Source organism: Fulmarus glacialis, unplaced genomic scaffold (assembly GCF_000690835.1).
Source record: "Fulmarus glacialis isolate BGI_N327 unplaced genomic scaffold, ASM69083v1 scaffold5461, whole genome shotgun sequence".
NCBI classification, from domain to species: domain Eukaryota; kingdom Metazoa; phylum Chordata; class Aves; order Procellariiformes; family Procellariidae; genus Fulmarus; species Fulmarus glacialis.
In genome coordinates, this window is record NW_009192029.1 from 26124 (window position 1) to 42795 (window position 16672).

Consider the following 16672-nt stretch of genomic DNA (forward strand, 5'->3'; position numbering starts at 1 on the left):
GGGAGGGGGGAGTCAAATCACAATCCTACAAATTTCTTAATGCTACATACAGCAGTAATACTAATTCTAAATCCTTCTAGTTCTATCACTACATTGGAGTGGGAAGGGGAAAGAAAATGGGCTGAAAACATGTCCAAGAAGGAGTACGGATTAAAATCTGATCAGAGTAACCACACTAAAAGGGTCCCAATAGTCTATTAGTCTGCATAATTAGATACTCTGATCACTAGGTATGACTAAAAAGAATCACCCAATTAAACTTTGAAATGAGCATCTGAACCGAGGGAATAACTTAATATGCAGGAGTTTGGAAAATAGCAAATCCCACACAGTTCTCTGAAGAACAGTTGGTTTGCAGTTCTAATTGTCCACAGACACCAGCCTGCTGTGCAGGCTTTTCTGTAGCTCAGGTATATTACCCTAGACTAACCATAAGCACGTCAACAAGCAGACTAACTCAGTCCATGCAGCCCAACACCTAAAGGAATACTTAATGTACAAATATATCATACCTGAAAGGAACACATCAGAGTTTCATCCACACTCATCATGCCCCCTGCATTGTCAAACTCTCCACAATAATTTGGAGCTGAGAATAGGGTGACCAACTGCCGTTTAGCAAAGAATTCATATCCATCTTCAACCACCTGTCAACACCAGAGAAATCAATACAGCTCACATCAATTTTTTTTTTTTTTTTTTAAACAAAGAGCCAGTCTTGAGGCAAACAGGACTTTAATATTAAAGAGATGAAAAGAACTCATCAAAAAGGTATTTTATATGTCTTGGCTTTCAAACTGCACAGGTTCAGTCATTTTGCCTTATCTGGTCACTGAATGCCAAATCAGGTAGCTTAACCTGTCTGACACTTCCAATGTTAAATATGCATTAGCTTGACTGTTCAATATTTTCATACTTGAAGTCCAATTATGCACTGCCAGTTTAAGGATTCTCAGCTTTTTATGGTTTATACACAGAATTTGGATATTTGACCTATTAGTTTGGAGCACACAAGGTTTGGATACCATCTTCATTGCAACTGTAACCGTTAAGTTTCACTTACACTAGTGTTGATCGTACAAACCTCAAGTGTAGGCTTTTTTATAATTTTGATGCTCTAAAAGCAAAGTGGTTCTGCCATATTTTGTCTAAGAGCATAATTTGCCTTTAAAATAGTGCAAGTAGTATGATGCATCAGCTAATGATGTGCTCTCTTCCCCAAAATAGAAGCCTCACCTTATAATGTAGTGAAACTAGTGCACCAGCTGCCCACTTGGTGCAATCATCATGGTCTTTTAAAAGATGTCATACTTCTTTTATAAAGAACTGAAGTGACTACATGAATACAGGAAATTGGTAGCAATCTTGATCAGCAGTTAAGAAATCTTAATATCCATTCCACACACTGACTAATCTTCTCTAATGTTTTAGCAGTAAAATTACAAGGAGAAATATGTAAGTGTTCTGATAGTATACCCACACCTAATAGTGACACAGAATAAAAAGCTTATTTTTGTTTCACAGCAGGAGAGAGTTTTTAAAACTGACTAAATAATGAAACCAAAATGTTATACAGGATATTGAAACTTGATGTGCACCTAACTAGGACACTTGCTTAAAGTAACTTAATAACAACTGCAAAAAAGTGTACTTAAAGATTGGCGATGCCAAAAATAACCTTGCTTTCTGCACTTTTCAGTAAGTCAAACAATCTATGCCAAAGTACTCTAGATAGCTGAACTAAAATGAAGGCAACAGTGAAAGCTTTTATGTACAGACTTGTTTGCAGAAACATTCAAAATGCATTTAATACTTCCATGAAGTGAAGCAGAGATAGTTTAAGCCACAGCTACCAGAGAACTGACTACTACTGAAACGGAAGAACTCTGAAACTTCAGTGTAAATTGTGAATTCAAGTCACACTGCCACTTTAAACCTGGACACTTTACCTTTAGTGTTCATATACAACAGTAACAGTAAACAGACAATACAAAAAGAGATCAATGGGGAAATCTAATGTCAGTATTTTACTTCACTGACTTTAGACACTCAGTTCAATATGAGTCAACAGAAGGACACGGCCTTATAGTCCTTCTATTAAGATGGTCTTTTTTTTTCAGAAGTAACACAAAGCAAAGTTTCAAATACATCCTACTGATAGGCAGCACCAAACAGGCAGAGGTTTTAAGAAGCAATAGCAGCATAATTCATACCTGGTGAGCTCGACAGATCAAATCTAGATCGTGACGATTCAGAAATTTACTGACTACATCAGCACCAAAAGTGAAAGAGACCCCACGATCATTTTCACCCCAACCTTGCACATCTTTGTCTGGGTCAGACCACAGCAGGTCACACAGCAAGCCTTTGAAAGACAATAGAAGTGAAGATGCTAGTTTTAGGAGGTTTCATTCTATAACGTAAAATAGTTTTATTATAATTACCAGAGCAGCTCTCCTAAAGAAAATAAGCCTTAGCAACAAATACAGAAATACTTAAACTGCGACAAAAGATATGGTCTGTGTAAGTCTGGAGATTTTTTCCCCCTCACCACTGATAGTACCTTGAGATGAAACAAGTCAGAGCCAAATAGTTCCTGAAATAATATTTAATTGTAATATTCAGCACGTTTACAGTGAGATTTGAGGAGTTTAAAAATACTGCAGTGGGTGCATTTTAAAAGGCAACCATCAATTTCACAGCTCACCAAGAAAGCTTAGTTTGAAAGCTGCAGTAAATTTTAAAATCCTATGTAAGGCCAGTCATAAATACAGCAAATGAACTTGTACCACAGCCTTCTGAACATGGAACAGCTTTGATTCTTACCTTTCTTACCATACGTGAAGAACCTTACGTGACTAAAAAAATTTAACATGGCAAAATTCTGATGTATTACTTCAGGTAGCACTTTCAGTTTGCTTGGACTACTGTTGACTTTTCAAACAGCCTTGTGCCAACCAGTCTGGAATCTAAGTTAGAACAATAAACATCTCTGGCATTTTAGCACTGGTCAAGATCTTTTTTCTGGTGCCAATAAAAGGTCAGCTAACTCTGGAGTTAAAACTCGGTACTAAAAAAAAAATTCTCTTAGATCAACTGCAATGCCTTTATACATAGAACTTTCAAAGCATTTTCACATGAGAAAGAATCAGGCTAATTCAACTACAACACAAACAAACCAAAAAGCATTCAAAAAGTATTTCACAGTTTTCCATGAAATTGTACTTTCTTTACCTGTGATGACTAACCCTTAAGCATTTAAATACTTAAGAGCATTGTTTCACAATCTGAAAGAGATGCCAGCAGGCTCCTTTATCTGGCACTCAGAAGTTTGATTTACAATTACATCTGGTTATTTGCTAAACAAAATATTGAAGATGCTATTTCTTAAATAACAGATCCTTCAAGTTGTAATCAAGCAAAACTAATGTCTGAAACCTATTGTGCAACTAGATCATTTTGTATTTACACACAACTATCGAATGGTCTTTGGTGCCAGTCACAGTTCCTCTCTAGCAGAGGCTAAGATTTTATTTGCTTTTAGAAGACAAAGAACAGAGCAAGTACAACTGCATTTTAGATAAAATATCTATCTAGAAATAAACAACTGAACACAGACAGCATATGACAAAAACTTATTTTACGGAAATTTAGTTCTATATTGAATAACATGTTTTTCAAAACAGAATAATTGTACTGCAATCCTAATGGTTTCTTATCATGTATTTCCAACAAGTGACAGAAGCTGCTTGTCTCAGCTGCTTAGGAAGCGCTTCCTCTTCTATTCTCTCCCCAAAATCAAATTATCTTTAGGGTTATATACAGCAATAGGCAAATCTGTCCTATAACCTTTAGCAGTGGTGTAACAGAACCCTGCAACAAGTTTCTCTAAACTAAACTACGCTGCCCAAGTAGGTTTATATTTTAACATGCAACATCTATCATTGCAATAGCTTAGGTTGACCAGAGCATATCGTAACACAGCTGATAGGAGGCATTCAAGATTACACAGAAGAGGGAATTAGTTTCCTAATAAGCAAATGGTTGGCAATGATGACCAAAACACATCATTTATACATTGGCCTCACAAAATGCAAATACTTTAACAGTTACCAAAGGCAAGTGATTTAAGCTGAAATGCAAAGATTTGAGCGAACAGCTTCCAAACCCCATTAAAATGCCACCAAAGTAAGAGGTCTTTAAATTGCCGTTGTGGTTGAAACGCTTTTTCATCAGGCTAGATGAAACCATCATAATGATCTAATCTTGTCAGTGCAAGCCACACGAACATCCACCAAGAATTTCTGTATCAACACAAACATTCACCAAGTGACATCCCTCCACAAAAGGACAGCTTTTAAGGACTTGTAACTTTCACAGAAGTGAGACCATTTCAGTTTATTTTTCATTTTTCCACGAGATTTACTTCCATCCTGTAATACCGGTTGCCTTAAGTAGGTCCAAAAGGCCAAGACCTTCTATGTCACTGTACCATATGCACACATGCCTCTGATGGGACACTTCATTTTACCTCCGCTGGTAAACATCCGGCTATTGCTTCTGAAAGCAAAATTAAGACTGCAAACCACTCTGTAGATCAAAAGACTTTTTTTTAAGTCTACTTATTTTTAGGAGGTACTAAGAATACATATGATTTCAGTGGAGTGTCCATGGAAACCAGAACTACATTCTGCAAGGGCATTCAGCAGTAGTATTAGCTTGTTGAATAGACTACCTTTTCAGAGAGCTCTGATAAATGTAAAGATTGACTTGCTTGTACTGACGTTTATTTGGTTATGCATTGAGTGAATTATGAGTAGCATAAAAGGAAGAATAATGTAGTAATTTATACTACAGAAACACTCACTTACCAGTCTAGTAATGCTTCTTAGTGTCAAGCGTGTATATACCAGCTTGCACAGAAATGTTGTTGTTTAAGGGACAGCAGATATATTAATTAGTCCCTGAATTACTCCTATGCATCAGCACTGAGGAACATTACAGGAAGTACAATTCTTCTACTCCAAGGTTTAATTGTAACTGTAATTTGTGTTTCAAAGAAAGGTCTAAATGTGGTACCTCCTCTGAAAGTTAATTTCAGACCACTATTGAAATCAACGCTTTAAAAAATATCCCACTGACTGCTTGACAATCTTTTCAATCCACTAGTAACAAAATTTGGAATAATTTGGGACATTGAGGAAGATGATTAATTAAACCATTCAAAAGGATATTGTACAGAAAGCACTGGTAATTTGCATACACCATCTATATACAAAGTATTAATGTATTAGTGGAAGACAATTTCAGGACTAGCACATTGATACAAGCAATCCCAATTGCAGTGAAGTAGGAGCTATACTTTAAAAATTTAAAGAGGAAGGAGACATGGCCCCAAGTAGAGAGAAGCCCAAACACTTTAAGTAATACTCGGCAAGCTTTAAACAATTATGTTCTTTGATAGACTAAAAGGTTTGGGTGAGCCTAACCAAGGCAAGAAAAAGAACTGGCTGTTTAGTTTCATTTGATCTTTCATTAGATTTGTAAGTTTGTTTTAAGGCAAACTTGTGGATGATGTATCCAAACTTGGATAATGTATCCTACTCTGTTATGAAAAGCAACAACAACATTGGCAATAGCCTCTAACATATCCGATAACTTAGCCACCATGAGGAACAAAACTCACGCCCTGCACAGACATCAAGGAATACTGTACTGTGAACAGAGGTTTTGTTAAGTCACTGCATTGCCTGTACAAAAATTGATTAAACTTGTTTCATCATTAAGACCTATTTACAGTAAATTCCCTGTCACTCACCTGTGTCAGGAACATCTGTAGGTCTCATAATTCTCCGGATCTGCTCCATCGACTGAAGATCTGGAGACAGTCCTGTAAGTACAAGAAAACAAGTGACTTATCTATATATTTTACCTGTTCAAAGGGTTCCAGAGAACACACAATTAGAGGTTCAAAGTCATACAGCATCCATTGTTTCCACTGTAATATAAACAAAAGACAGTTTGCTATAAGACAATTAAGTTCCTGAACAGAGGGACAGAGAATAACACAAGTGAAATTAGCAAGGGGTTTTAATTGTTTTCCTTGTTATCCTTTTAGCCACATAGCACAGAACTCTACAGTTAAGTATTTCTCTTAAACAACTTACTAGAGAGAACCAGTGAAGGATAGCATTCCCATTATCTAACACAATTAAACTGGATGCAGATTACCTTCTTTACAACTGCCTTACTGTATAAAAGCTAAAGGAAAATCCCCTACCCAGCTTTAGAAGACCACAAGCCAAAGCAGCCTGCAGGTATGCCTGGAATCGTAAGTCACATCACTGTGCTTCAGTGCTTTACCACACGTCAGCTGAGCAGCAGTCACTGGATGCTGTAAAAGAATACTAGACTGTGCAACTGCAATAGATAAGGAGCACAGAGGTGGTCATCTACTACAGCTCAGCTGCTTAGTCATTTATAGTACCTTGATTACTCAAAAAATCATTTATCACAAAGACACAGCTCTATTTGCATAGTTTTGCCATATTAACATGTAATTACACCCAAAGCATGGGATTCCAAAGCTACCCTTCGAACAGTTTAACTACACACTTTTCTACTTGAGGCATACAGGCATGATGCTCTAGCATCTTAACATGCCCTTAAATAAGGGTCCTAAACTAATTTAAATTACTTAGGCCAAGATTACCTAATTAAGAAAGTTGCAAATTTGGAAATAGAGCATGAAGACCTAATTTGTGATGAAACATTTCATATTAACAAGCCATATCCATCTGAGTCGGTCCAGAACTTTGAACATGATAGAAGAAAACCTGTCACCGGAAAGGAGTCACCGTGTAACATAATTTCAGCTGACACCAGAGTTTGCACAGTACCAACATACGTATTACAGGAACAATGACTCCAATGCATTTGATACAAAGACTTGAGGGAGTTTTCTTCAAGTATTAAGATTTTAGATTATTTTTGTTGAAGCAGTCTTACAATAAAAGCCTTCTATCCTCATCAGCTTGTTAAACCTGTCTTCACAAAACTTTGAGGTTGTGAAGGATGGCAGAAATCTTACATTAAATAGTGTATCAAAGGAGTTTTAGTCAATTCTACTTACACAACAATACAGGGATACTAATATAAATTCAAGTAGATAATCGGCTTTTAAAACTTTGACCAACCTACCTCTTCCCCTTCCACAGAATTCATCTATTTGCATGCAGATTAAATTAGCACAAAGGCATGCGGATTCTACTTGGATTCTACTCAGCACCACACCCCGAGATAGTAATGGACAATCTCAGTGAAATAAGCACAACCAGTTTGTGACCTTCTGTGATGTTACAGCTCTTACCATTTAACGTTGCACCCAAAACATGAAGTTCTTTAAAAGAAAATATGTTATTACAAACCATGTCTCAACCCTGTAGCTGTTAGTTTTTGTGTCATTTTACACCACTGTAAAATGGCAAAACCCCACAGAACAGCCTGCATGTTTGTAGACCTCTTTTAACCACCCAAGAGGTCTTCTTTTCCCAAATATCCTCCTAACTCCCCCTGCACAAAAAGCTAATAGCTAAAATAGCTAATGTCTCAAATTCAGATCTACAACAAAAGTTGTACATGACCAGTATTAAATGAAGGAAATAAGAATGCAAACACAGGCTACTAAAGCTCACTGACAAGCTGCTGCCACTACAGTGATTGCTGCAACCCACTGTGCACTGAAAGAAAACTGAAAAGTATACAATTGAATTAAGTTGTCTTGTCACATAATGACAGCTAAGCACAGAAAAATTATCTTTTAGTATACTAGCTTCTTGAAGTGTAAGAGCACCCCCTCCCTAAGGTTCAAGAAAATGAATTGTCATTACTCCGGGCAGACTCATCAAATCCAGGCTCAAGATTTGAACCACTCCCAGATCAGGTGGAATTGGTAAAGTAAAAGTGATGGTTACTTGTTTTTACAGTGTAATCCAGGAAGATCCTCAGGTCTCTTTGGATACTCTGTGAGATTATCAAGTAGACTTCACCTTCAACATGTATTTCATTGTCATTAATGTCACAGGAAAAACAGAATTCCAGAGCTTGAAAATATTACGTAAATCCAGTATTCTACTAAACTAACATGACTCCCATCTCAGAGCTTAAATCCAATGTGGTAAGACCAATGTGTTCCATCAACATGACACTACAAGATGGACTTAATTTACAGAAACTTGAAAGTAATCATATAAGGTCTCTAAAGATTAGAACTAGAGAGTGGTGTCATAGATAAGAGGACAATACTGTACAGAATACAAAGCAGAGCAAAAGGGAGAAGTCGGGAATGATTATGGAATAAGCTTTAATGAAGCAAGATAAAGAGCAAAGTCAGAAGTAAGCCAGGAGGACAGCCTTAAGAAAAGACTAAAACATGACTTGTATGAGCAATGTGGAAAGACAGGGAAGAGAGTGAGGTGATGGGAAGGTTACAATGAAAGATCCTTTCAGCAGCATGAACTCTTGGAAAGACAGGGATGGCAAGAGAGGTTTGATTTATGTTATGAAAGAGAGAACTCAAAACAGCAAATGCCCAGAAAAGTCTAGGTAAAAAAGCTGACTCAGGATTTTAAGCTATTGTAGATAGCCTACTGGGGTAAGTTAGGTGCCTTTTGTTTTACTATGTTATGCGGTTTTGCAAAGTTTTATTATATATCCCAGAGGACAATATTTTTAAAATAAACTATGCAAAAATGCGCAATATAGTAAAAAAGGCACCTACCTTATATCTACATGCTAGCTTCAACCTCCAGCAGAGTTGAGTGGTTTGTGTTGCTGCCTCAGTGTTAATTACAGTAGTAACATCATGAAAAGGCGTTGACAGTCCGTGACTTCATGGGATCTGGAATGCAGTTTGGATAGGATTGGAGAAGAGCGGAAAAAGGGCAAAACTTACTTATGTGCTGAACGTCCACTTTCATTTATTAGGAGCACACAGCACATTTAGTAATCTTTTCACTTTATTTCACAGCCACAGATGAGTTGTGATAGTAATTTCAGTTACAGATGAAGCCTGTACAAGTTTAAGGGACAATTAGCATTCAATAAATAAGTAAATACTGCTTTTCATAAGAGGATCCTTAAAGCATACTATGCACAAAATGAAAGTTTTCCTACTTGATTAACAAGAGGTTAATCCCTCCCAACACATTTATAATAAAGTTTTACTTTTATTTTCCTTGAAAAATAGCTTTCTAGGCTTCTTGCTCATAACTCAGGTCTCAAATGCACGTACACACAAAACTATCAGTTTTGTCATAGAACATAGCATTCTGCTCTACCTGCTAAGCTTCCTTGATTATCTTCTATCACCCACCTAAGCTTAATTGTTTGCCTGAAACACTACAGTATTTTGTCACCATTTATTCTCTACTGTTTCCCAAATAAAACAAAATTCAAAAAAGCGTAATGATAGTAAAAGAATAATTCCTTCGCCAGCTTTTTTGGAAAAAAAAAAAAATTATTACATGGTTTTAGTCACTGATAATTGGCTACCTCGGTGCAGAAGTGATTTAGTATCTCACATTCTTAAAATTATGAGATCTAGCTCATAAGATAGGTACCAGTTCTTAAAAAAGAAAAAAGATACCACACCACACTGAGAACAAGATTAGAAGATGACCTGTGAAAAAACAAAGTACTTTCTCTAACATGTCAATGCTACCTGGAGACTGGCAGACTCAACTGTCTATCGTTGCATTAATTCCGTATTTACAGAGATATGTCAATACCTCAGAGCATATTATGTATAAGACTCTGATAGCTTACACTAGCAGGCACTGAAGGCAGAAGCTTTCAATACAAGATGCAAGAAGAGCCAGGATCATTTTTACAGCACATTCCATACAGGCAGAGCTCTTGCAAAGATACCTGTAGTTAATAAAGGCAGGATGGCAGCCATCAATACAACCTCACAAAGTCTGGCAGAGTCTGCTCAGGAATTTTGGGTGCAAACTATTTCTAATTCAAATGGAGCTGTCAAACTAGAGGTTTCTGCAGTGCTCTCACTTCCACTAATCTCTAATTATCTTACTGACAATGCAGGTGTGACACCTGTGAGACCATCTCTGGATCACTCAGTGCAAGGCACTAAGTTGCTTATTAATGGAGGTAGTTGCAAAGACAGCTGCAAAAAGGCAGGATGGCTCTTACTACAAGTAATTTGAAATTGTTGTCAATTGTTTGACTCTGCAAGGCCCCAAAAACCTGTAAGCATCATTGCCTGTAAAAACATGGGGGGCTCCCGTTCTACAAAGAACACCCAGGTAAGTTCCAATATTCAGAGAAGTCGCAAGCCTCGGTCAGATCAACACCAAACACTTTTTTCTCTACAAGAACAGTGTAGCACTGGGACAGGTGCCCATAGAACGTAGATTTTCCAACAGAGTCAGAGCAAGCCATGGCTGACCTGCTCTAATGTTAACAAATATATGTCTTCAAGCAGCACGCTGGGCTATGTGACCTCAGAGGTCCCTTCGACCAACATCTTATGAAACCAGCTAAAGAGACCAAGACTACAGACCTGGGGTTACTTGTGAAAGTTATACTTTCACTTCACTGCTAGACACGCCAATGTTAGCTAAGGCTGCACTGATAAATGATAACAGCAACAAGTCATGTGGCAAATTAGGCAAGAATTCTAGCACTCAGTATCCTTCAGAGAGGCACATACTGATGGGAATACTTATAGACACGCTTGCCCCTCAGGCACAGAGGGCCACGTGTACCAGGTAAGACTGACATCTGTCTGCTGCCAGGTGCATAGAAAAGCACAAGGAATAACAGCAACCTTTACAGACAACATAAGGTTAAACGTTTCCAGCTAAGTATCAGGTATGCACATCCACACTCCATTTGGTATAGCATTAATGCAAAAATCAGTTCAGACACAGCTTTTAAAAGCAGTCATCAGCTTACCTCCATGACAACAGAAGATCTTCTCATCCACAATGGCTGCAATAGGCAGACAGTTAAAACAGTCTGTGAAAGTCTTCCACAGCTTAATGTTAAATCTCCGCTTGCCTACAAGAACAGCATGAGACATTAGAAACAGAAGGCTGTTTTCTTAAAGCCAACCTGCAATACATATCACAACCTGACCAAAAATGTTAGCAAACTGTCTTCACAGGGCTTTACTTCTGTTAGCGTACTTAGGTTTCAATCTCCTGCAACAGCATTTCAAGGACAGCAGAAGAGCAAATAATAATTCTCTAGAGTGACTTTAACCTTGGTTTGAAATGTACCTTTTACAAAGTTTCAAAGCAGGTTCACAGAATATTGAAATCCTTGCAGTACACCAGTCACTACTAGAAGTGCCTCCAAAATACAGTATTAGTCTATAAAAGTCTTTCAAAAGAAATAGGTTTTACTTACATTCATCATAGAATCCATAGATCCGATTGATGCTAGCACACTCATGATTTCCTCTTAAGAGAAAGAAGTTTTCCGGGTACTTGATTTTATATGCCAGTAATAGGCAAATTGTTTCCAGAGACTGTTTGCCTCTGTCTACATAATCTCCAAGGAAAAGATAATTAGCTTCCGGTGGGAATCCTCCATATTCAAATAATCGAAGCAAGTCTGTATACTGACCATGAATATCACCTGAATAAGAAAATGTTTACCAAGGATTAGTGCAACAACATAAAGAGTACACAAATCAAGAACTTAAGTCAGCTAATCACTTTTTATTAATTGATCTTAAAAAAAAAGCATTAATATTTCCTTTAAAAACAGACTGGCAATAGGTATCAGAAAGGTGAGAACCATGTTAGTATTACAAACTGAAGTACTCGCCAAATATAAATAACCCATAGTATTTGCAGAACTGCTATGGCAGTTATGAAACCAATCTGAAAAACAAAAGCTACAGAAGTCTTCAAAATTAAGCTTAAGCTTTCTAACCAAGCTCTTAATTTTTTCAAATTAAAACAAGGTCAGAAAGACAACCTCTTATTGAACAGTTACATGGCCAGGAAGCCAAGGTATTAAGAAAAAGTTAAGTTACATTATTTACTGCAAAAACAGATCAGTAAAGAATCTAGATAGACCGGAGAGAAACTGAACATTGTGCTGGCAGAGAGCACTCACTTCAAAGGTCAACTGCTTGTCCTCTCATAACACTGCTGTACTAAGATTCCATCCCCCAGCATTTAGGGTAACTCCTCCTTTGATGCAATTATTCATATAAAACCAGTACAGAGACTCAAAGACTGATATCCCTTACGAGATATTCAACCCTGCAGGTATATCTTAGGAAAAATAACTGTCATGTTACTCATCACACTGCCAGCTTTAAAATTAAGCAGGCTTTCCATGAAACAACTCTGTGTGGCAATTACAACACCACAGCATATCATATCAGACTAGCCAAAGCTAACTATCTGTGAGCTGCCCATAAGGTCAAGGAAGATACCAAAGCTGCTCTACAGTAACTTGTAGAATACATGCAATGTATTCCAGCTGACTGTAGAATTCATTACCAAAGTGACTGAATACAAAAAAGCTATGCAAGAAGCCTTCAGTACAAGTTGTATGCTGTTTAAATTTAGTACCTCCTGGTCCCTTACACTAAGCATTCCATAAATGCATTTTCACTTTTGCTGCTTGTTCAGTGGCAAAATCCCGACTTCGTTAAGCACAGCTATTCTCCAGTAGAGTGCTAGCTGCTATGGCCTTAAAAAAGCAGAAAACCCCACACACACATCTCAAACTTTTTCCATAATCTTAAAGAAAAAAGGTTGCCAAACCTGTATGCTCTCCAGTTCAATTCTTAAAGCATACTGTGGTAAGAAGAGTACATAGGTATATACCTCTTTACTCTTTCCATGAGCAGTGCAGTACTTTCTCCATTAGGCAGCATTCTTCTGTAACTATTTCTCACTCAGGGAGAGGAATCACTTCCCAATTTTCTTTTAATAATGGGGAACATTATCCACTACCCAATTCCAGACACAATCTGAAGTTTCACTGGCTAAAGTAATTTTCATATATGTTGCAACAAGAACGATTCCTATTCTACTTGATATTTAGAAATCTCCAGGTCACAACCAGAAGAAAATATAGAAGACTCCTCAACAAGTCATTGCTATGCTGCGTCTAGTACTCCAGAACTACACTATCAATACACTCCCCAGACTTCAACACCACCAGAATTAACTACCAAGTAAACATACTACAGAAAGAATATTATAATTGTGTTCATTCTAGAACTGCTTTCAGTTACATACATGAGCCAGAGGGACCAAAGCACTTAAAGGGTAAAGGAACATTTTATAGAAACAATTTTGTAAAGGGACCAAAGCATTCCATTCAAGGCGCTCGGCATTTTAAAATACAGCTTCATACGGGCACAAGTTGAATTGAAGTCTACCAGATACAAAGCCTTACAGTAAAAACTGCACCTATTTTAAAATGGACGTTTACATAAGAATATCTTTCATCTTACATTAAAACACAGCCATTCAAGATGTAAAAGCTTATTTTGAACTGACTTGATTACAAGACAAGACAATCCTATAATGGTTCCTCAGGCGTTGCCTGAACACACTAAAATAGTAGTTCAAAGCAGTACAGCTGCATATTTTGCTTTTGGTGAAAGTGATCATCTTTCTTTCACTTTTATCTAAAAGCATCTTTGACAATTGCTCTAATATTAAATTTAGATGCACCTGACACTTCCTGGTGCTGTCACCGTGTTTGGAATCCAATTTAAAATAACAAATGCCTTATGTAACTGTGCATTTGCTACCCTATTATTGTACACCTAACAGTCCTTTCAACTGTCTCGATTAAGCAAATGAGAAACTAACTTTGAAGGAGGATAATTGTATTTTGCAGACCTTGACTTATGTACAATCTAAATATTTAATTCTTCATTTTTTCTTTATCTAGGAATACGATGAGACCACTGTAGTCTTTTCAGTGTAGCATAAACACAATGTGGTACAGCTGGATTTTACCTTCAACTTTGTCATTAGGCAAGCTGGTCCTGTTTTTCTTCCCCACCCTACCAAGCAATTAGTCATTTAGGAATGACCTTGCCATGAGTGCTTTTTTTTTTAATTGGTAATATCCTCTCTTCATGTAAGAAACATTGCTACATTAGGTCTGCCAGGAAGAAGCCTAGGAAGAAGCTAATCTATCTTTGAGCACGTCAGTAACAACAAATTCAAAGACTGCTTCAACTTTAATACTATGACACTTCAAGAAGCCTAATTCAAGAAATTTTATGCTTTCTAAGACTGCACCTGCTGTTAATAACTTGAAGGATGATTACAAGCCAGTACTTACAATACTTTTGTAACAGTTTTTAACAAGCTTGCACACCTATTAACGGCAGCGTACTTTCAAAAAAGTCTGGCATCTTATAAAAGCTTAGAGAGGTAAAGAACACACACATTTTAGTTTTATCCATATTTGACAGCAATAACCACGTCTGTTAAAACTTGCTATAAAGCTCAAAGAATTTATTACGTGGTAACTAAGCCTAATTTAACAGTCTGCATACAGTTTTATTTTTTCAATTGAAAGACTAACAATGCTTTCTCCAACACTATTTTTGAAGTGTTCCATTTCACAACATGTAAAGATCTTTGTTTTGCTTATGCTTTGAAGAGAGCAACTACAACATTAAACATTTGCTTTTAAAGCAACTAACTGCTTTTTGAAACAGTGATCAAAAGAGTAGCAGCTCTGTGCAAGCACTCCCTAGGGAAGTACAAGGGACAGGTTACAGAATTTGCACTAGACAAGCGCACAAGCAGCTCTTAGTGCCAACAGAACTTGCTCCTAAACAGTACTGGGAGCATCAGCAATCTACCAACTGTTAGCTGCCTTTTCTCGACTTAATCCAATCTAAATTGAAAATTACATTTAAGATTGTGAAGACCTCACTCTAATCCGTATCACCCAAGTCAAGGTCACTTGCCTATCTCAGTATCCTTCCAACCCACCTAGCACACAGCTAGATTAAAACACCTACATAAAACACATACATATGAAGTTTACATACCACAAATTTTCAGAGGTGCCTCTAGTTCCAGGAGAATAGGCTGGCTAAGAAATATTTCCCGTGATTTTATGCACAAGCCCCGAACTTCTGCTTCAGTCATCTGAACGATCTTCCCAGGACGACATCCTCGTACTGAAATGAGATGTTTAACAATTGAAGGTAACTATTACACAGATACACAGTAATAGGTAAGGGCAGATGAGCTGTATTTGAAATCTATATTTGACAAAAAAGCCAGCAGCACACTCCAACATATCTATCAAATGTGTTGGAATTATGTATTCCAATAAATTCTAAAATTAATCTCTGATACTGTGGTAACCTGTGCTTAAAGGTCTGTATGCATTCCTGTTAAATCAGGTTCTCAGAAGAGAATAATTTAAGCCTTGCTTTCGTCCACATTTGGATAAATAGCAACTTCAAAAAGTGCTTAAATTAACAATCCCATTATGCTAGAATATTCACAATAGGCAAAAAAATCCTGAGAATGGAAATCCTGAAAACACTTTCACATTAGCACAAAATAAACTTCTTTAGGCTGTTGAGTTCAGCAAGGCTAGCTAAATACAAAGAAAAAACCACAGGCATGTTTACCCTTTTGGTAGCTGAAATTGCCATATTAGGAACATCACACTAAAAGCTATGAAAGTTAGATGAAACCTTCATTCATACATAATGGCTCTTAAGTTACTGGAACCTTTATGTCCAAGGACATTCTAACTAGAATGAAATTGAATTCCTAAGCCAGTAAGTCAGGTACTCAAACCTATATTTAGCACTAAGTTTTCAAAAGCATTCACATGTCATTGCGCTCCAACCAACATCCTCCGGCAAGTTTATCTGCAGCTGCTTCTTTCCACAAATATCTATATGATTCCTCTGTCAGAGGCTTTAATGTGTCTTTAATGAGGCAGTAAAATAGAACAAATGCGTCTGCACTTTGGCTGATCCAGTTCAGTCTTGCATCTCAGCATAAACCAAACTTTAGAGTTCAAACTAATAAGCCAGAATGTATCAGCGTCTACAACAGGCGAACATCCTGTTCTGCCATCTGCTTTAGATGGAAGCAACACTCAGCATTAAACCACGGTAGTACCTACAAGAGAAGGTGGTATGGAACTTTAGCAGTTCAAATCCAAATGCTTTCAAACTCAAACATAATAAGGCATTACTTCATAAAAAATTTTAGCTGCAACTTCAGGAAGTTTAATTAGATAGATTTGCGAACAGAATAGCAAAAACTAGTTCTTCACACACAAAATAAGTTCCTGGCTTGACTGCTTCCCCTCTCCAAAACAGAAGATTAAGCTTGCAACTTTTTTAAAAAAAATTAATAACATCCCTTTTCCTTTTATTCCACTTAGGTCCTAGAAAGCATACTTTACAGAGGAGATCAGTATCATTATCTACACCGTGCAACGGGGAAAAAAGGATATGAAAAAAGGAAAAAAGGGGCAACAGTTAGTCCTAGGTCACCTAGTACTACAATCCAAAGTGTTAAGCTCAAAAAGCTCTGCTCTGGTTATCACTGTATACTTCTCCCAGTGTAACTGCAACATCTGACAACACTGTGCTATGAATTTTTATTTTTAATAAAGACCA

At 37.1% G+C, this 16672-nt stretch overlaps 1 protein-coding gene across 1 annotated transcript in view; it reads right to left on the reverse strand.

The window, feature by feature from the left end:
• Positions 1-15221, reverse strand: part of PPP1CB (protein phosphatase 1, catalytic subunit, beta isozyme) — a 17100-nt gene extending 1879 nt beyond the window's left edge. Inside the window, exons 1-6 of the mRNA XM_009586887.1 lie at positions 15071-15221; positions 11431-11661; positions 10975-11079; positions 5819-5890; positions 2214-2365; positions 513-647 (exon numbers count right to left, since the gene is read on the reverse strand). Of these exons, the coding sequence (XP_009585182.1) occupies positions 513-647; positions 2214-2365; positions 5819-5890; positions 10975-11079; positions 11431-11661; positions 15071-15170 (795 nt within the window). The 5' untranslated portion in view covers positions 15171-15221. The remainder of the gene's footprint in view (positions 1-512; positions 648-2213; positions 2366-5818; positions 5891-10974; positions 11080-11430; positions 11662-15070) is intronic.
• Positions 15222-16672: the final 1451 nt, after the last annotated feature.